This window comes from Peromyscus maniculatus, chromosome 5 (assembly GCF_049852395.1).
Source record: "Peromyscus maniculatus bairdii isolate BWxNUB_F1_BW_parent chromosome 5, HU_Pman_BW_mat_3.1, whole genome shotgun sequence".
NCBI classification, from domain to species: Eukaryota; Metazoa; Chordata; class Mammalia; order Rodentia; family Cricetidae; genus Peromyscus; species Peromyscus maniculatus.
In genome coordinates this window covers 97,755,674-97,772,225 of record NC_134856.1, presented here as the reverse complement: position 1 = coordinate 97,772,225, position 16,552 = coordinate 97,755,674, and the positions used below count along the sequence as shown (strand labels likewise).

General features: G+C 44.6%; 1 protein-coding gene across 1 annotated transcript in view; it reads right to left on the bottom strand.

Moving 5' to 3' along the window:
• Window positions 1-15,789, bottom strand: part of Gli3 (GLI family zinc finger 3) — a 265,800-nt gene extending 250,011 nt beyond the window's left edge. Inside the window, exons 1-2 of the mRNA XM_076572945.1 lie at window positions 15,651-15,789; window positions 2,091-2,255 (exon numbers count right to left, since the gene is read on the bottom strand). Of these exons, the coding sequence (XP_076429060.1) occupies window positions 2,091-2,214 (124 nt within the window). The 5' untranslated portion in view covers window positions 2,215-2,255; window positions 15,651-15,789. The remainder of the gene's footprint in view (window positions 1-2,090; window positions 2,256-15,650) is intronic.
• Window positions 15,790-16,552: the final 763 nt, after the last annotated feature.

Below are 16,552 nucleotides of genomic sequence, written 5' to 3'. Positions count from 1 at the left end.
TCTGGCTAGTTTTTGCTCCAGGCCTCCAGGCCACCACTGGGCTCAGGTTAGTACTGTTCCATTCACCTTCGACGTGGTCAGGAGGGGAACCTAGAGTCAAAGACTGACTGACAAGAAGCTGAGCAGCAATGGATGTGTCTCAGCGTGGGAGCAAGATCCACAGAGGAAACAGCATCTTCCCCACAAGGGACCACTGACGAGACTCAGCTGGGGACTCAGAGAAAGGACAGTGGCTTCTAACACTCCGCATGGTGTAACGACATCCCCTACCAACCTACACTGGCTTTGGCCTGTCCTTGCACTCAGAAATACCCACATATTCTGCTGCATTCTCACACCTTACTCACATGCCATGATGATGAACAAAATCGGTGTTTCATGAAGCTTAATAGAGAAACAGTGTTTATTCTTATAAAATACCACCAAATAACCAGCACTTAATATGTTGCTTCTACTCATAAAATAATGAGCCTAATTTTTATAAACTTCAAAAAAATAAAAATAAAGAAACCAAGATAACATGCTTCTGAAGTAGAAAATGTTTTCTATTAATGCTGGACCAAAAGAGACCAATATTCTGGCTGTATTAAATAAGCTTGAGCCCTGGGTTTAGGTGCCACAAAAAAAGGGGAGCAACACAAATTTTCACACACATACAGGTAAAGTGAATCCATTATTTTAACTCAGACATACATATATCTCCCTAGAGATCAATGGAAACCTGGACACATTGGCCTGCAAGGCTGACAGCCAGCTACCTCCCTCTGGCTGTGTCACAGTCCATAGCTGTGTCAAGACCCTGATAAAAGGACTAAAAAGGCTTAAAGCAAAGCTGAGCACACAGGGATGGGCACATATCAGGGCCAAATTCCTCAGGAATATTTGTCCTCAGAATTAAAGGTTCTGGGCTATAGTCAGCTTCCAAACCAAGCTCACTCTTCAATTGCACATTTAAAATAACAGTAAGTCAGCCAGGCAGTAGTGGCACAGGCCTTTAATCTCAGCACTCAGGAGGCAGAGGCAGGCAGATCTCTGTGAGTTCCAGGATAGCCTGGTCTACAGGGTAAGTTCCAGGACAGCCAGAGCTACACAAAGAAACCCTGTCTCGAAAAATCAAAAAATAAAATAGATAGGTGGGTGGATGGATGGATGGATGGATGGATGGATGGATGGATGGATGGATGGATGGAAAAAAAGGAAGGAAGGAAGGAAGGAAGGAAGGAAGGAAGGAAGGAAGGAAGGAAGGAAGGAAGGAAGGAAGGAAGGAAGGAAGGAAAAAGAAGAAAGAAAGTCAACATATAAATTATAAAACCACAGAGAAGACAGAAGATTGGGTCAGGCAGATCAGTGAACTGGGTCATGCAGGACCAGAACCAGGAGACTGAGCCAACGTATTCTTCTTAAGCGCACACAGAAAAGCAGAATGCAATCCAAGGAGAGCAGGAATGACTAAAGCTACAAAAATCAAGGCTATTAACAGCCTACTTTGTGGGAAAGCCTGGAGAGGAAGAGAAAGTCACCACAACCCTCCGGCTTTGTTTTCCCACTTAGGGGATGCTAGATTTTATATTCAGTGCTCATGCTTAAACTGAAATGCCTCTCAATGCTTGCTTAAAATGTAAAAATAAATGGTGACTCTGTGATATATCTACAACAGTTAAATACATTAAATTTACATAAACCAACAATAAACTTCGTGGACATAAGGTGGACTACCTTAAGGTTGTCAAATTTTAAAGTCCTTTCCACTAGACAACTTTAATTCAGGTGGGAGAGGGAGATCCTGCCATAGACTGACAATTACTGTGTTCTTATGACTAATACAGGCTTCCCATGTGAAGTTCAAAGCATTTTCAATTCTTACCAAAACAAGAACTTCTTTTAATAAACAACCAATCACAAAATTGATATCCCAAATTACACTCTGAAGCAAGCAAGTACCCTGCCCACCCCACACCCCATCCTCTGGCCCATTTGCTCTGTTAGCCTCTCACAGAACAATCAATGGTCCAGATGTGGATGCTCAGCTCAGGGATGCAGAGGACACAGGATGTCTGGGGCTTGCCTGCTGGGAACTGTGGGCCACTCACCGTTCGAAGTGGTGCTGGAGGCCACGGCCTTCTCGCTGACATCTGTTCTCGTGGAACACTTCCCGATGGAATTCTCAGCTTTCTTCCTCTCAGTGGTTGCGGAGCTGTGGGACTGGGCCTCCATAATGTCTTCTCATTACTTCTGCTTGTTTCTCAAAGGAATGCCTATAAAACACCACAGTGCCATCAAATTCCCAAAATGGCAGAAGGAGAAAACTTTATTTAAAAGCTCTCTGAATCTTCTATCTGAGGAAAGGCTAAAGGTTTAGCAAAACCTAGATGACATTCTCCAAAGGTTTTTCTGGCAAAAAAAATACTTCGTAGTTTTACTAAGATGTCAGTCAAAGTCGCATGCAGTTGAGTTTTCCTATTTCCTAAGTGATCCCAGCCTTTGCTATCTGCAAAGGAAAACAGAACAGCTCACATTGTACATTTTTCCTCGGTTCCTCCCGAGCATTTGTTATCAAATGATCTAAGGCAGTGGTCTCAACCTTCCTAATGCTGCGACCCTTTAGCACAGATCCTCATGTTGTGGTGACCCCCCACACCATGAAACAATTTTCTCTGCTACTACATAACTGTAATTTTGCTACTGTTATGAATGTAATGTAAATATTTTTGGAGACAGAGGTTTGCCAAAGGGTTTGCAACCTACAGGTTGAGAACCACTGATCTAAATTTCAATTTTCAATTGTCTACAGTTTAAAACTCAAGTGTCATGTTACTCTCAGGCCATGTCTGCACCTTTCTCTTCAGGAGGTCGATCACCTTTAGGGGTACAAAGAGAACTTCCAAGTCAAAATGAAGTTGGCAGTTATTAATTAGACTTTTTAAAGAGCACCTAGCAAGCCTCCCAAGAACTCTCAGTCTGGGGATGGCTCGGCCAAGTAGACTGTGATTTCTGCTTCTCCCACCAACTCCTGAATTGCAATGTGCTTCTCAACTCAAAAACATCCAGGCAAACTATGTTCTTAAGATGAAAACATTAATTCATTTGGGTTAATTTCCTAAACAAAAGTAATAAGACATTATCTCTCCATCCCACAACAAAAAGCCAAAAAGTGAAGAGAGCAAACGCTGGGATCACTTACAAAATATGAAAACTCAACTACAGGCAAAGTCAGTTCATCTTTCTCTCATCAGCTTCATTCACGGGATAATATCTCAACCAGTCATTCATCAATTTTCACTCCAGCATACTCTGTTTTACAGTCATGTTCCATAACTACAAAGAATACGAAGGTGGAAAGTCCACTCTCAGGCATGTCTCCTTCAAGCGCTCTAAACTGCAACACCCATGGAAGGCATTTCATCTGTCTAGTCATCTGCTTATTTTCTACATGTAGCCGACACCACAATGTTCAATCAAAACAGTGATTAGTGAAATAGAATAAACAGCTGTTTAACTGGCAAAAGTGAAAACGCCGGAGGATATATGTTTAGTCAGCTTTAACTCATGTTTGCAAGGGAACTGTAAATTCTTTAACGTACACCATATCCCCCTTGACCTGGAATTCAAGCCACTCAATGATGGCTTCAGAACCAAAAGCTGTACACCCAACACTGGGGCACCAGCTCTTCCCACTAACTTCCATCTTTTCCAAGAATATCTTCTGTCATTCCCTCTAAAACACACGAGTGTTTTGTAGGATAAAAAGAAAATAAGATGTACTTATCAACTGTAAGACCCACTCTGAATTGAGAAGCATGTCCAGAGAGCACAATGAAAAATAAGACCCAAACAGCAAGGGGCTGGACAGCACCCATAGAGGCTACCTAAGGATGCCCCAGGAGCTGTCCAGCGCAATCCTGGGCAACCTGCACTCAGTCTCAGCTGATCAACTCCAACAGAAGCACTGTGCTGCTTTTCTTCCGAAGAGGAAACAAAATAGTAAAGACTTTCTTTCTACAAAACACCCATTAATTTCCAAAAGATCACAGACTCTCCAAACCTTTTCCATAAACCTGGATAAAAAAAAAAAACCTCTCAAGAGAAATTTACAATAGTTGCTTGTACCACTAAAAAAGAAACAAAACAAAACAAACAAACAAACAAAAGCCTCAGACTAGAGGGCCACAGAGACAGCTCAGTGGGTAAAGGCGCCTGCCGGTTTTCAAGCCTGAAAAGCTGAGTTGGTTTCTGGAATCTACATAATAAAAGGAGAGAACCAACACCCCATGATTCTCTGACCTCCGAATGCAGTCTCATTAAAAACACACACACACAAACAAAAAACCCACAAACGGAATAACTCTCTTTTAATTCTCTCTCCAAACTGATTTTGTTTGTTTGTTTAAGGTGAGGTCTCACTACACAGTGCAGACTGGCCTCAAACTCCCAACTCCTCTTCCTCAACCTCCTCCCTCAGACTAATCCCCAATCCGATTACAGAACTGTACCACACACCCAGCTTTAAATATCATCTTTAAAGTCTATCACAAGGCTGGGGGGATGGCACTCAACTCCAATTCCATCACTCAGGAGGCAGAGGCAGGAGAGTTTCTGTGAGTTCCAAGTCAGCCTGGTCTACAAATTAAGTTCTAGGACATCCAGGGCTATACAGTAACACATTGTCTCCAAAAAACAAAACAAAGATCAAGTATACCATAAGAACAACTCAACCCAATCCACACCACCCCTACTCCAAGTCTACCTGAATAACCATTAGTACCTATACTGCTGTAGGCTTGCTAAGAGATCTGGTTCTCTTGTTTCTGGCACAATGCATTTGTCATGAAGAACAGCACCCGAGAGCCTGTAATTGAAGAAGCACTGGTTGTCAAGCTCACTGCAGCTTCCAAACAACTGCTCTGCACATTTGTTTTTGTTTATCACTGTGTATTGATGAGAGGGCCTCATCAAAGTCTTTCTTCACTACAGAATGAATGAAGTGTATCCCAGAGCAATGAATTCTCAGACCAGATAAACCTATCCCAGCTTCAACTGTAATGATAAAGAACTGTGTCTAGGAAAGAAAAAGTCTTTGCTGAACATCCATCTCCCCACTCCAGACTGGAAGCCTCGTGTGGAGAAGGCTTCTACCATCCCAACAACTAATTCACACACACACACACATGTTGACTGGGTAAATAAAGGTTCACCAGAGACACCATGACTTCTAAATCTGCTGTGTCTTCAATTTTAAACATCCTTGAGCTAGCTACAACGCATCTTCTTCTATACTAAACATTTCGTTGAAAACTGGCAAGTTATATAAAAGCTAAAATTTTACTGGGAATCCTTAATCAAAGCTCCCAACTCTTTGGCCTCTTCAGACATGATAACCATCTCCTCCAAAACTTAAACGGTTCTATTAGATGAATTTGGGTCGTATACTACATTTAAAATGCAAAAAGGAAACGACAGGCAAAGGAACCCAATCATCCCATCAAGAGATGAGGTTTCTAGTAAGAACAAACAAGTCACCAAAGTTGCTGGGAAAACCTGGGTTTTATGCAGTTGTTGGGCACCCCTCAAGGCACAGAACTTCATTTTTAAAAAAGTGATAACCCTCCCAGAACTCATCACAGCAGAGAAGGGTTCAAGTGCCAAGAGGCATCGCCTGAAAGCTACTAATTAATGGTCTTGGAGAATACTAATTCCTACCCGTTTGAAATAGATTTCTTAAAAACTAGGCCCTTGGTAACTTTAAGAGTCTACCCCCTTCTTCTATTTTGACAACTTATTTTTGGATCTCATTAATTAGCAACTAATTATTTAAGTGTAGTCAATGCTTGGTGCAGGGCTATAACATGGCAACTTGCCAAGGCAGACATCTGCTTCCTGTATAGCACCATGAATTATATCAGCTTATTTTACTGATAAAAACACAATTTTATCCTTGTCACAAAGAGAAAGCTTTAATACCATGGATGCCCACACCCCATCTAACTGATGAAATGGTGCCTGCTTCTCCCTTCAGGGTGGCTCGCTCATAGGACATTCAGGGATCTGGAAACACAGACCAGAGTTGACCCCTGCTGGAATGCTAAGTCGTGGCAGGTTGACGCACCACCCTATCACTCCCCTTAGAGCCCAGAGTAACTTAAGAATCAAGGAGGGTGGGAATTAATTCCGATTCACTTCCAATACTTTTCTCTGTAGAACACATGCCACTATTTTTAAGATATGAATGAAATCAAGACTTTCCTCCTGAGGCAGTTTCCCTGTTTACAACTCTGGCCTGTCTCATTCAGTCTTTCACTACTGATACATTACATGCAGGATTGCAGGCAGACCACTTGACTTTTCCTGCTGTTTTTCCCCCCCTTTGGGGGTGGGGGGTGAGTCTGAGTCCTAGCAAAAGAGGTAGGGGCAACCAGCCGCCCCGGAAGCCTGCAACTAACATTTGCCTTCTAAGGTCTTAAGTTTCCTAGGTTAAAAAAAAAAGAGGGATAAAAGCTCCTTCCTGGAGGCAAAACAACCAAGGCTTTTTTCATTCAACTATTCCAAACCTTTGGTAATTTCCCAGAGGCCAAAGTCTGGAGCACAATTAATTTCAGACCCTATTTTAAACCTACTCCTTCCCCTACCAGCAACTTGCCTGAAGGTACATCTTTCTTTTCTAAATTGTAATTGTGAACCTGCCTCAGCCTCCCCTAAAACCGTGCAATAAAAGCTTCCTGAAGCCACTAGGAATAAGGCTTGTAGAGTATGTTCACTCTGAAAGTGAAGGGGGTTGGAGGGAGCATTTACCAAGTCTGAGAATTTTGGAGGGGAGGGGTCCACTACATTTTCAAAGCACTTTCCCACAAATGCCTCAAGCCCTCTCAGAGAGTCCCCATCAGGGAGAGGGGCTGCCTCACAGTGACTGATCATCTTCAGAGAGCCAGGCCCATTTACTACGGGAATTCTTTAGGGCAGGCTGTGGCTGGACTCCTTCCTTAGTTTAGTTCCTAAACAGATGGAGAGCTGTGAATGGTCAAGGCAGACACACAGCCTCACTGTCTCTCAGCGAGCCCTGCCTGAGGCTCAACCTTAATCGCACAGAAGCTTCCTGTAAAGACACTTTTTTAAATCCCAGCTCTTACACCTGCATAAAGCAGCCTCTCCCCCTTGCAGTTCTCGGCTGCAGCACCTCCAAACCATAGGTATTCGGGATTCCTTTACAATCTGAACACTAACGTTATTTTTCAAAAGAAAGCGCCAGTGCTAACTAAAGCCAAAGGTTAAAGTGACAACTGAGCATCCTAGAGCCTACGATGGAACAGAACTCCGGCAGTCACACAGACCAGCAGCACATCGCCAACACCTAGTTCCTTAATCCACTTGGTTTTACTGTTGTTACCTGAATTGTGGCAATAACTCTGCTGGTTGTTGTTGTTGTTGTTGTTGTTTTTCCTTAATGCATTTAAATATTCAAAACAACTAAGCTAAAGACTGGACTGATGATAACCTGACCGGTTTCTCATAGATTAGAACACCTACAGGCCCTAAGAGACCAGAAAGATGTCACTCCAGAATGCATGCACCAAAAGCAGGCCTATGTAAGAAATGACACCCTGCAGTTCAAGAATCTGCTGCTCCAGGGAATGAGGCTTTTATTCACACCTGCCTGGACACTGTTAAGCTGAATGGTCTCCCTCATATGTTAATGTTTCAAAATTCCACAATGAACCGGGCTGAGATGGGATTTGGGGGGCAGCCTTCCACTCCATCACTGAAGAGTGATGGTTCTCTCATCCTCTACTACTAGGACATCATGGAAGAAGCAACCATTTAGGGAAAAAATCCTATTTAATATTTATACCTTCCTGGAGCTATTAAATAACCCATTTCCTAAAGAAAATAATTCCTTCAGAGAGAGAAGGAGAACTTTCTTTTCAACCTGAAGGACAAAGCTAATGCTGACTTTAAAACTTTTCATCAATTTTATAAGAGAAAAATAGTCTGGAGGTTCAATGAAGAAAAATGCAGAGAATTCAGCCCATCTTGTGTAATCACACATGGGAAAGAAACCTAAGCGGTCTGTAATGTGCCTGAGGTTTTCTACTGTTCAAGTATCTTTCTGAACTTAAAATCAATTAGTTATGCAGAACCTCTGTGACATACCAACACTTCTCAAGATTTCTAAGCTCTTGTCTCCCTTCCTGTCTGTACTGTCTTCCTTTCTGCAGACAAGGAAGCCCAACTTCATACGTTCTTCATGAAACCTTCATTAATGTTTAACTACCATATTTTTTAATATACAATCATTTCACCTTTATAGGATTACTTTTCCCAAGGTCAAGAGAGCAGCAAACCTCATCTGTGAATAAGAAAGCTGAAATCTATCCAAGCTGCCCTTTGGAAAAACCAAGGGATCCCCAAACCTGCTGTTTAATATTTTCAGTCTTCCTTCCTTCCATCTCTGATGCTTCTCATTGTAGATAAGCAGTATTTTGACAGACATCCCAAAATGGAATTGCTCTAACAGGGAAATAATTGACTGGATTCAGTGAATTTGGCTTTCAGAAATAAACTACATCTAAACTTCTAAGAAATTTATATATTTAAGCCGGGCGGTGGTAGCGCAAGCCTTTAATCCCAGCACTTGGGAGTCAGAAGCAGGCAGATCTCTGGGAGTTCGAGGCCAGCCTGGTCTACAGAGCGAGATCCAGAACACCCAAGGCTACACAAGGAGATTTATATATTTAACTACCATCCTACCATCACTGAAAGGACTATTCACCAAGAAAGAAATCATTGTTATTACACTTAAATCACAAAATGACATTTTTTGTGCCTTTTCTGGTGTTGATGTAAGAGATTACAGGCTACTACCTCAGCTGCCAGAGGTTATTTTATAATATCTGAGCGAAGGATGAGGCCTCCATTTACTGCTCATTACCACTTCTGAGTCCCACACAGCCACCTGCCTCCTGTGCTTTGGTCAGGCTATTCAGGGGGCACAGCAGATGCCATTAAAGAAGAAGCAGTGATGGGCAGCAAGCTGACACCAGAATTTCCTGTGCTGGATGCAGACCTTCCCTCCCAAAGAACCCTAGAAATCTGGATATCTATGTCAGTCTATAAATAAGTTCGTATTCACAATCTTCCCACTACATCCATATACATCACAAAACCAGGAGTGCTTCACTGAGGCTTGTAAGAATTAAGAATGTTTGCATAGCGGCAGAAAACAACAGCAGCTTGCTGTTTTCATGGAACGTACACAACTTACGGTTCCTAGAATCCTCCACCTTAGCAATAAAGCTTAAGGAGACAGACTGCATGGTCTATGAGTAACTAAATAATTGACGTTTTTGTTGTTGTCATGGTTTGAAACAGGTTCTCACACTGTATGCCAGGCAGCCTAAAATTGACTATGAAGCCCAGGCTCACCTGAAACTTGTGACAATCCTCCTGCTTCAGCCTTCCAAGTGTTAGGACTACAGGCATGAGCTACCACACCATTAAATCACACAAATAAGACTGATATTTAGGTATTAACATCAGCCACAGATAAACTAAAGACACTCAGCTTGTTTTCCTTCAGTACTATCCTCCTAATTTTTAAAGTTTTGATAGTCAAATTTTAACTTCAATTTTAAAAGCCACATTTTCAAACTTTACGAATTTTCAGATGTAGAGCCTACTTTATAACAATTAATTACCCATGGGCCGCTTATCCTGTAAACTTTCTAACTCAAACAACATTCTCCAGCTGATTCATTCTTCACCTTTTATATATACAGGACTGTCAATCTAGCCTGCATCATCAACTGCTACCCACACCCTCAATGAGACTCTTTGGTGTGGCATTCTATTGGAGCATTCACAGCTCAACCAGCAAGCCTTGTCCTGAAGTAGCATGGTCTGGGCCACGTGTCTGACCAGTAGACTGCAGGTTTCCATACATCTCAAGTCATTCTGGCTTCATTTCAAAGCTGCTGGATGAGGTTTCTCCACACACTAATAAATCTTTCTTTTAAAAAAATAACACAAAATGTAATCAGTAACAGGGCTTAACTGCCTCATTCATTCATGAATAAAAGTTGAACTTATCTTTCATCTAATTGGTGAGTCTTCCATTTTTTTTTTTAAACCTTGCTTTAAAATAAGCAAATACATTGCACATTTTAAAGTTACTTCAACAGGGACTTAAGGATGGCACTTCTCCCATATTGTTGAACCAATTCTAGAACATAAAAATTACACAGATACACAAGTACGTTGTGTATAGTTATTGCTATACCACCCCTCCCCTCCAAAGCCAAGCCAAGCCCCTCTAACTATTTTCAGGCCTGCAACCCAATCCAATTTACTTCAGGTACAATTTAAAAGTATAGTGCATGCTGCAACAAAACCATGGGAGGATGCCAACAGGGTCCTTAAGAAAGTTTGCCTCTAAATCTCTGGAAAGGAGCTTGGAAAGAAAGCAAGGATTACAGTCAGCTAGAAGGGAGGGAGGGGACTTACCTCAAACCAGCCAAGCGGAAATCAGAGCAGTAATTCTACAAGTCGACAGAGTACACTTTCAAAGCTGTAATAGTGTGAAGAAGTGCTGGGCAGCATGGCCTGAAGGCAGCACTAATACACTGATGACTAATGGCTGGGCTAGGGCAGACAATGAATTTGGGGCTTGAAAACGAACAGAAACCATGCAGTACTTTGACAAATGGGCTTTCACGATTTCATTCATTGAATAACCTTTAAACACAAAATTGGCTTGGGTTCTCTTGGGAATGACATGACATGGTGCTGGACAATGATGTAAGTATTTTCTTTTTTAATTATGACTAGTACACAAAATGCTAGCACACCATCTAAGAGGATATAGCTTACAGATACCAGGGGCAGACATGGAACACAATACAATATTGCCTTTCAAGAGGGGGCCGCAATGTCCCAGTGCCACCTTATTAACTATGTAATGGCTTTTTCATTCAGCTTCTTTAGAAAGCCATAGATTTTCTGAGACATTTTGTCGGGTTGAAATATACACAACCAGAACAAAAAACACTTTCAGGTGAAACAAACGTGCACACACACACACACACACACACACACACACACACACACACAGTGGCAGCTAAGGAACGTGCACAAAACTATTGTGCACTTAGTATTTCAAATAGAACAAGTCTACTTTTCAGGGGCTAGGCAAAGGGAAAGTGTAAAACAATGGAGACAACACACCAAGTTTGCAAACAAATGAGCTCATAAAGACATTGCACCCACAGCTTCTTTCCAGCAGCTCTCCTCCCTTCCCCCGACATAATTAGCTTTTCAGTTTAAAAATAATAAATTTGGCAATTTTTAAAGAGAGAATGAAATATGGAAAGAGTCTCTAAATTAACAAGGACCACTTACTTCAGACACCATAGCCTTCAGCAGGCCCTAAAAACTTAAGAAAAGGATCCTAAGACAGGAAGCTTAGTGAGCTCATAAAACCGTTGCTGGAGCCAGGAACACATAGCATATTTAATCTGCAAACTGTGAGAGTCCACAGTGACTTCAGCAAGATCTGAGGCATGCCCTCAAGGTTTGCTGGGATCTGGGATTAGGGGGTTGATAAGAACCTCCACTGCCCATGGACATGTTTTTCTTCTGCAGTTAAACACAAATGCAGGGAGACGTTTGACTGCTGCTTGGCGTTACTGCTCAAGTTATATAAAAGCTCTGCAGCTCCTTTTGCTGTCAATATATCAAAGTTTAAAAAAAAATCATCAAAGTGTGAAATTTCATTTAAAGTCTTCACCAGTCTACAGCTCTATTTCACAGGCCCATCAAATAAAAGTAAAGATGAAAAATACACTGAAAAGTACTTGAGAAAGTTTGCAGCAGCACTCGGCCCTGTTGTTGTTTAGTGTCTGCTTTTATTTGCTTTGAAAGTAGAACAGATCAATTTCCATGTAGAAAAATGACAACGTCAAGTGAAGGGCAGCAGATTCTCCCAGGCTTTAATGAGAAGACAACCTGAAATCATTATTAGAGAACCTTTTGTTTAACAAATACATATATGTATCTGTTCTGTTGCCATTTCAGCGTTTTGATTGCCTCTCGATATAAAAGTTGGCAGAAAATTCCTTGAATCTTCCAAAACAAATCAGACTATGAATGCCAGAAGAACTAAAACCTCCTTCAAAGAACTCTGCAGCTAGGGCTTTACAACAATTGCAGAAAAAAGAAAAGTCTGACTTTTAAGATAATCTACTATAGTCTAAAAGCATTAACATTCCATTACTAAGGTTTTCTTGAGCATTTCGTGACTCACTGACTCACTTCTTCGAGACTGGTTTTTCTTAGAACATTACTGTCTCCATATAAGTGAGTGCATACAACAATGATCATTAAAGTGTTTCCTTTCATAAGCTTCCAAACTGTCCTCAGAAAGCGGGGAGGGGAATGCAGCAAGCAGCATGCCTTACACAGGACTCACTTCTAAATGGCTAAGCCCAGAGGAAGTCTGTAACTCTTACAGCGTGCAGGTAATTAAGAAAACTTCGCCGGCTTCCAAACAAAGGAGAGTTCAACTTTTAGGCTCTGGAATCCAATTGTTAAATTAACAATTCTTTCATTAAGTAAGTAATGAAATAACTCAAAAAGAGCCATTTTTCATCAGTGCTGAGTTTTCTCATTTCTGTCTGTGGTCCTTGGCAAATTAGACACACAATAAAAAACTGTATGTACACCAGAGTTCAATCAAGGAGTACAAGCATGTAAAAAGCAAGGGGAATTGGTAGGCATCTGAGCTAAACCTGCCCGTCTATTAGCAATAAAGCAATCTATATCTTTTAAAGTGTTTCTGCCTGTGTGAAATTTCACTAGACACCTCTCACATTGAACTTATTCATGCATCTTAAACCAAAAGCTTCCCTGGGCTGACTTTAAGAATTACATACCCTGAAAGGATCTCCCCTTAGGCGGAGAGTTTCTAATTAAATAGCTTTTAGTGTAAAATAAACTCTCTGCTCTGTATAAATATGCAATTTCAGCTCATTTAAATGTTATTTTATGTTTGTTTTAAGGTCTGACTATAATCTAACTGGCCACAGAGCTTGTGGACCAGATTGTTAAGGCCAATATTTCCTAACATAAACAAATTCTGTAGCTACTCTGAACAGTTTACATTGTTAAAACCAACCACCACTGCTTTAATATAGCCTCTCCACTGAAATACTGCTCTGCCTTAGAAAAATGAAGTGATTCTGAGGTTATTTCACTATTTTAAAACATAGCATTTTCCTGCTTCAAAATAATCTTGACACATGTAATTAAGAAACTGTCAGACTATTATTAATTTTTAATTTAAAACCCAAATGAAATAATTACGGGAATCAATCAATAAGGCACCTATTCAAATTACAGAGCAATTACATAAATACTCAAAATTAATACTTTAGGCCAGTTCTTGAAGAATTCTGTCTATAACTCGTGAAGACATCAAACAGTACAAGCCTATGACATGAGGAGAATGAACGAAGTGTCTCCCCTTAAGTAGACTAAAATGAGATGATTTCAGATGGCATAGCACAGGCCCCCTTCCCCCAGCCATGCCCAATGCTCTCAAGCTGCAACTCTTTTTCTAGAAGTTATTCCCACTAGACACATATTTCAGGAATCCTTAAAAAAAAAAAAAAAAAAAAAAAAGTAAGAAGAAAGAAAAAGGAAAAAAAAATGGCCTCACCCAAGTTCTGCACAAAAATCATTTAGAGAAAAAGGGGGCCTAATCACTTGAATTTTCAACAGTGCACGTACTGGGCTGTGGAAAGCTGTAACTGTGGAGACGGGGAGGAAAAGGAGGGCAGGAGGTGTTTTTGGGAACTAATAATACCAGCGGGGCTAATGGCACTGCCCCTGTATTTGCACAGCGGCCGGCCCTCCATACCTCGAACTGAAGGGTTCTTTTACTTGAGGACGACAGTCCATCATTTCAAACTGAAGTGGCAGCTGGAAAATGTGGAACAGCTGGCACAGAGCTGGGAGAAAATGTTTTACATAAATATATGTACATATAAACTGGCAGAGGGCCATGAGCACTGTACCCGAGGCCAGAATCTATCTCGCAGTCTACAACCAAGTTTGGGGGGTGGGGGGTAAACTCGGTGCAGCAAACTTCCCTAAGTGGTCTTTACACACGTAACTAAGGAAGCCTAGGGATGGTGTGGTACTCAAAAAGGTGCACTCCGGGACACAGGCACAAAGTTTACCGAAGGATACCAAGTTCACCGAAGGATAATAAGCAAAGGCCAGGCCGAGTGTGAGGGCATGTGACCATCTGCTGAAAAGTCGCTTCACCACCTAACTATTCAAGTTTAGGATCAATATTAACTCCACATCCCCAGGCCCCGCTGCAACTCCAGAAAGTTAAGTGATCCTAGCAGAGTAGAGTGATCCATACCCAACTCTGCTCTCTGCAAATTCGGCCTCTAAAGTGATTACCGCAAGGGCCACGACTACTTCTCTTCCTTTCTTTTTTCTTTCTTTCTGCCCTACCTCTGGAAAGGAAGAGACAGAATTCCAAATCACCCACAGATGGTACAACTTTCACTTTTCCTCTCCCACCGCGGAGGCGCGCCCTCCATCCGCTCACCCCGCACCCCCACCCTCAGAAGTGAAGGCGGGACCCGGGCGAGCCGGGCAGCAGCAGCCCCGCGCATCCCCAGGCGGTGCGCGCCAGTGGAGCTGCGGATTGCCGCGGCGGCTCGAGGACCAGCCGCAGCTCCGGGCGCCCCCAGCTCTGCGCCGCACTTGGCGAGGAGTAGGCGCGGGCGCCGCGGCTGCAAACTTCGTCCGCGCGCCCTGGGGCCGGGGGTCTGCAGTCCGTCTCGAGAGCGCCGAGTCCAGACCCCGAGAGCGCGGGAAGGCGCGAGCGCACGGAAGCTGCTCCGACGCCGCGCGGTGGCTCGACAGGGCGGGCTGCGGGGCCCGCAAAACAAAGAACTTCGGGCGGGACGTACCTGCGGCTGTGGCTGTCAGGTCCCAAATCCACAGACCCGCGCCGGCGGAGCGGCGGGCGGCTCGAGCTACCGTGGATGAGCCGGCTGGTCGCAGTGTGCGGCCGCGGCGGGCATGGTGTAGCGCGGGCGGGCGGCGGGGCGAGCGGGCGCGACGGGGAGCGGCGGGCGGGCGGGCGAGTGTGCGGGCGCCGGCGGCGCGGCCCGGTCCGCTCCCTCCCGCCGCTGCAGCCCGCGCATCAGTTTCAGGGATCCTGTAATCTGATCCCTCTGAGTCACCGGCCCTGAGTGACAGTTCTGATTTGGTTCAACCGCGGGTGGGAGGAGAAAGAGAAAGAAAGGAGCCCCCGACCGTCAAGTCGACTTTCAGCGACCAGGGCCCGTCCAGGCCGAGCGCCCGGGTTGCAAAAGTTGAGCTCCGCTGCGCGCGGCCTTCGCGCTCCCCTCTGCGCGCTCCTGCGCTCCTCCTCTTCCCCGCCCTCCTTCCCCAAGTTTTCACAGATGTGGCCAGACTCTCCTCTCTTTCCCCGCTCCTTCTTCCCTCGCGCGCCCCCACCCCCGCCCGTCCCTCTAATTTCCGCCACTCCGGGGAGCGCTGGGGACGCGCCGAGCAGCGGGACGCCGCCGCCGCCGCAGGGGGCGAAGTTGGGAAAAACTTGGGAGTCCTGCTCGCCTTACTTTGCTTTCCCGCTCCTTCCAGGCCGCGCCCGGCGGGGTCCGGCTCCGCGCGCGGATCCCGGTGCGCTGCGCTGCGGGCGCCACTGAGGCCGCGCGTCGGGGCCGGGCAGGGCTGGCGCGGGCAGCCGGGAGCCACGCGCTCCACCGCCTCCGCCCCTCCCGGGTCCTCACACAGACACATCCAGGCCTGCTCCTCCTCTTCCCCCTCCTTGACCCCGCGCCCGCGCGGCGCGCCAGGCCCCACCCACCCGGCAGGAGGAAGGGGCCCGCGGGTGATGTCACCCGAGCCCTCCGGGCCTGCGCTCCCGCGCAGCCGAGAAGCCGGGGATCGCGCGCTGCCCGGCGCTGCGCCCATGCCTTCTCACTTGGCTTTCCCTGGTCTCGGGTTGGATTCCCCTTCCTTCTCTGGAGACCTCTCAGATCACCACTGCCCCACCCCCGCACACCTCCTGGTACTTTTCCCTAGGCCAAGCCTGAAACTTCCTCTCGCGGGATGATGCTTTTGAAAGTTCAGGACTTTCCTACCCGTTGCATTCATCTGCGTTTGGGAAGTGGGAAGTCTCACTACACAGCCTGATGTCCCCATGGGCCACTTTGCAAAGGACACAAAGACCCGAGCTAGGAAGCCTGGAATTAAATGGGGTGCTTTTCCTTAAGATGCCGAGTGCCTGTCCTTGATTTCTTTTCGGGGTCCATATTACTTCAAAATGCCTTGCCATCCTTCAGCCGGGCCGGTCCACACTCATCTCTCTCTCCCCTTCAAGGTACTCACCCCAACCTGTAACTTGAAAGGGAGGATGTCAAGGGGGAGGAAGAAAAGAAGAAAACCCGAGAGACATTCCAGAATCGCGGAGTAAGCAGTCGGCCCACCTACCCAGCCAGAAGTGCCTTGGTGCTCTGGG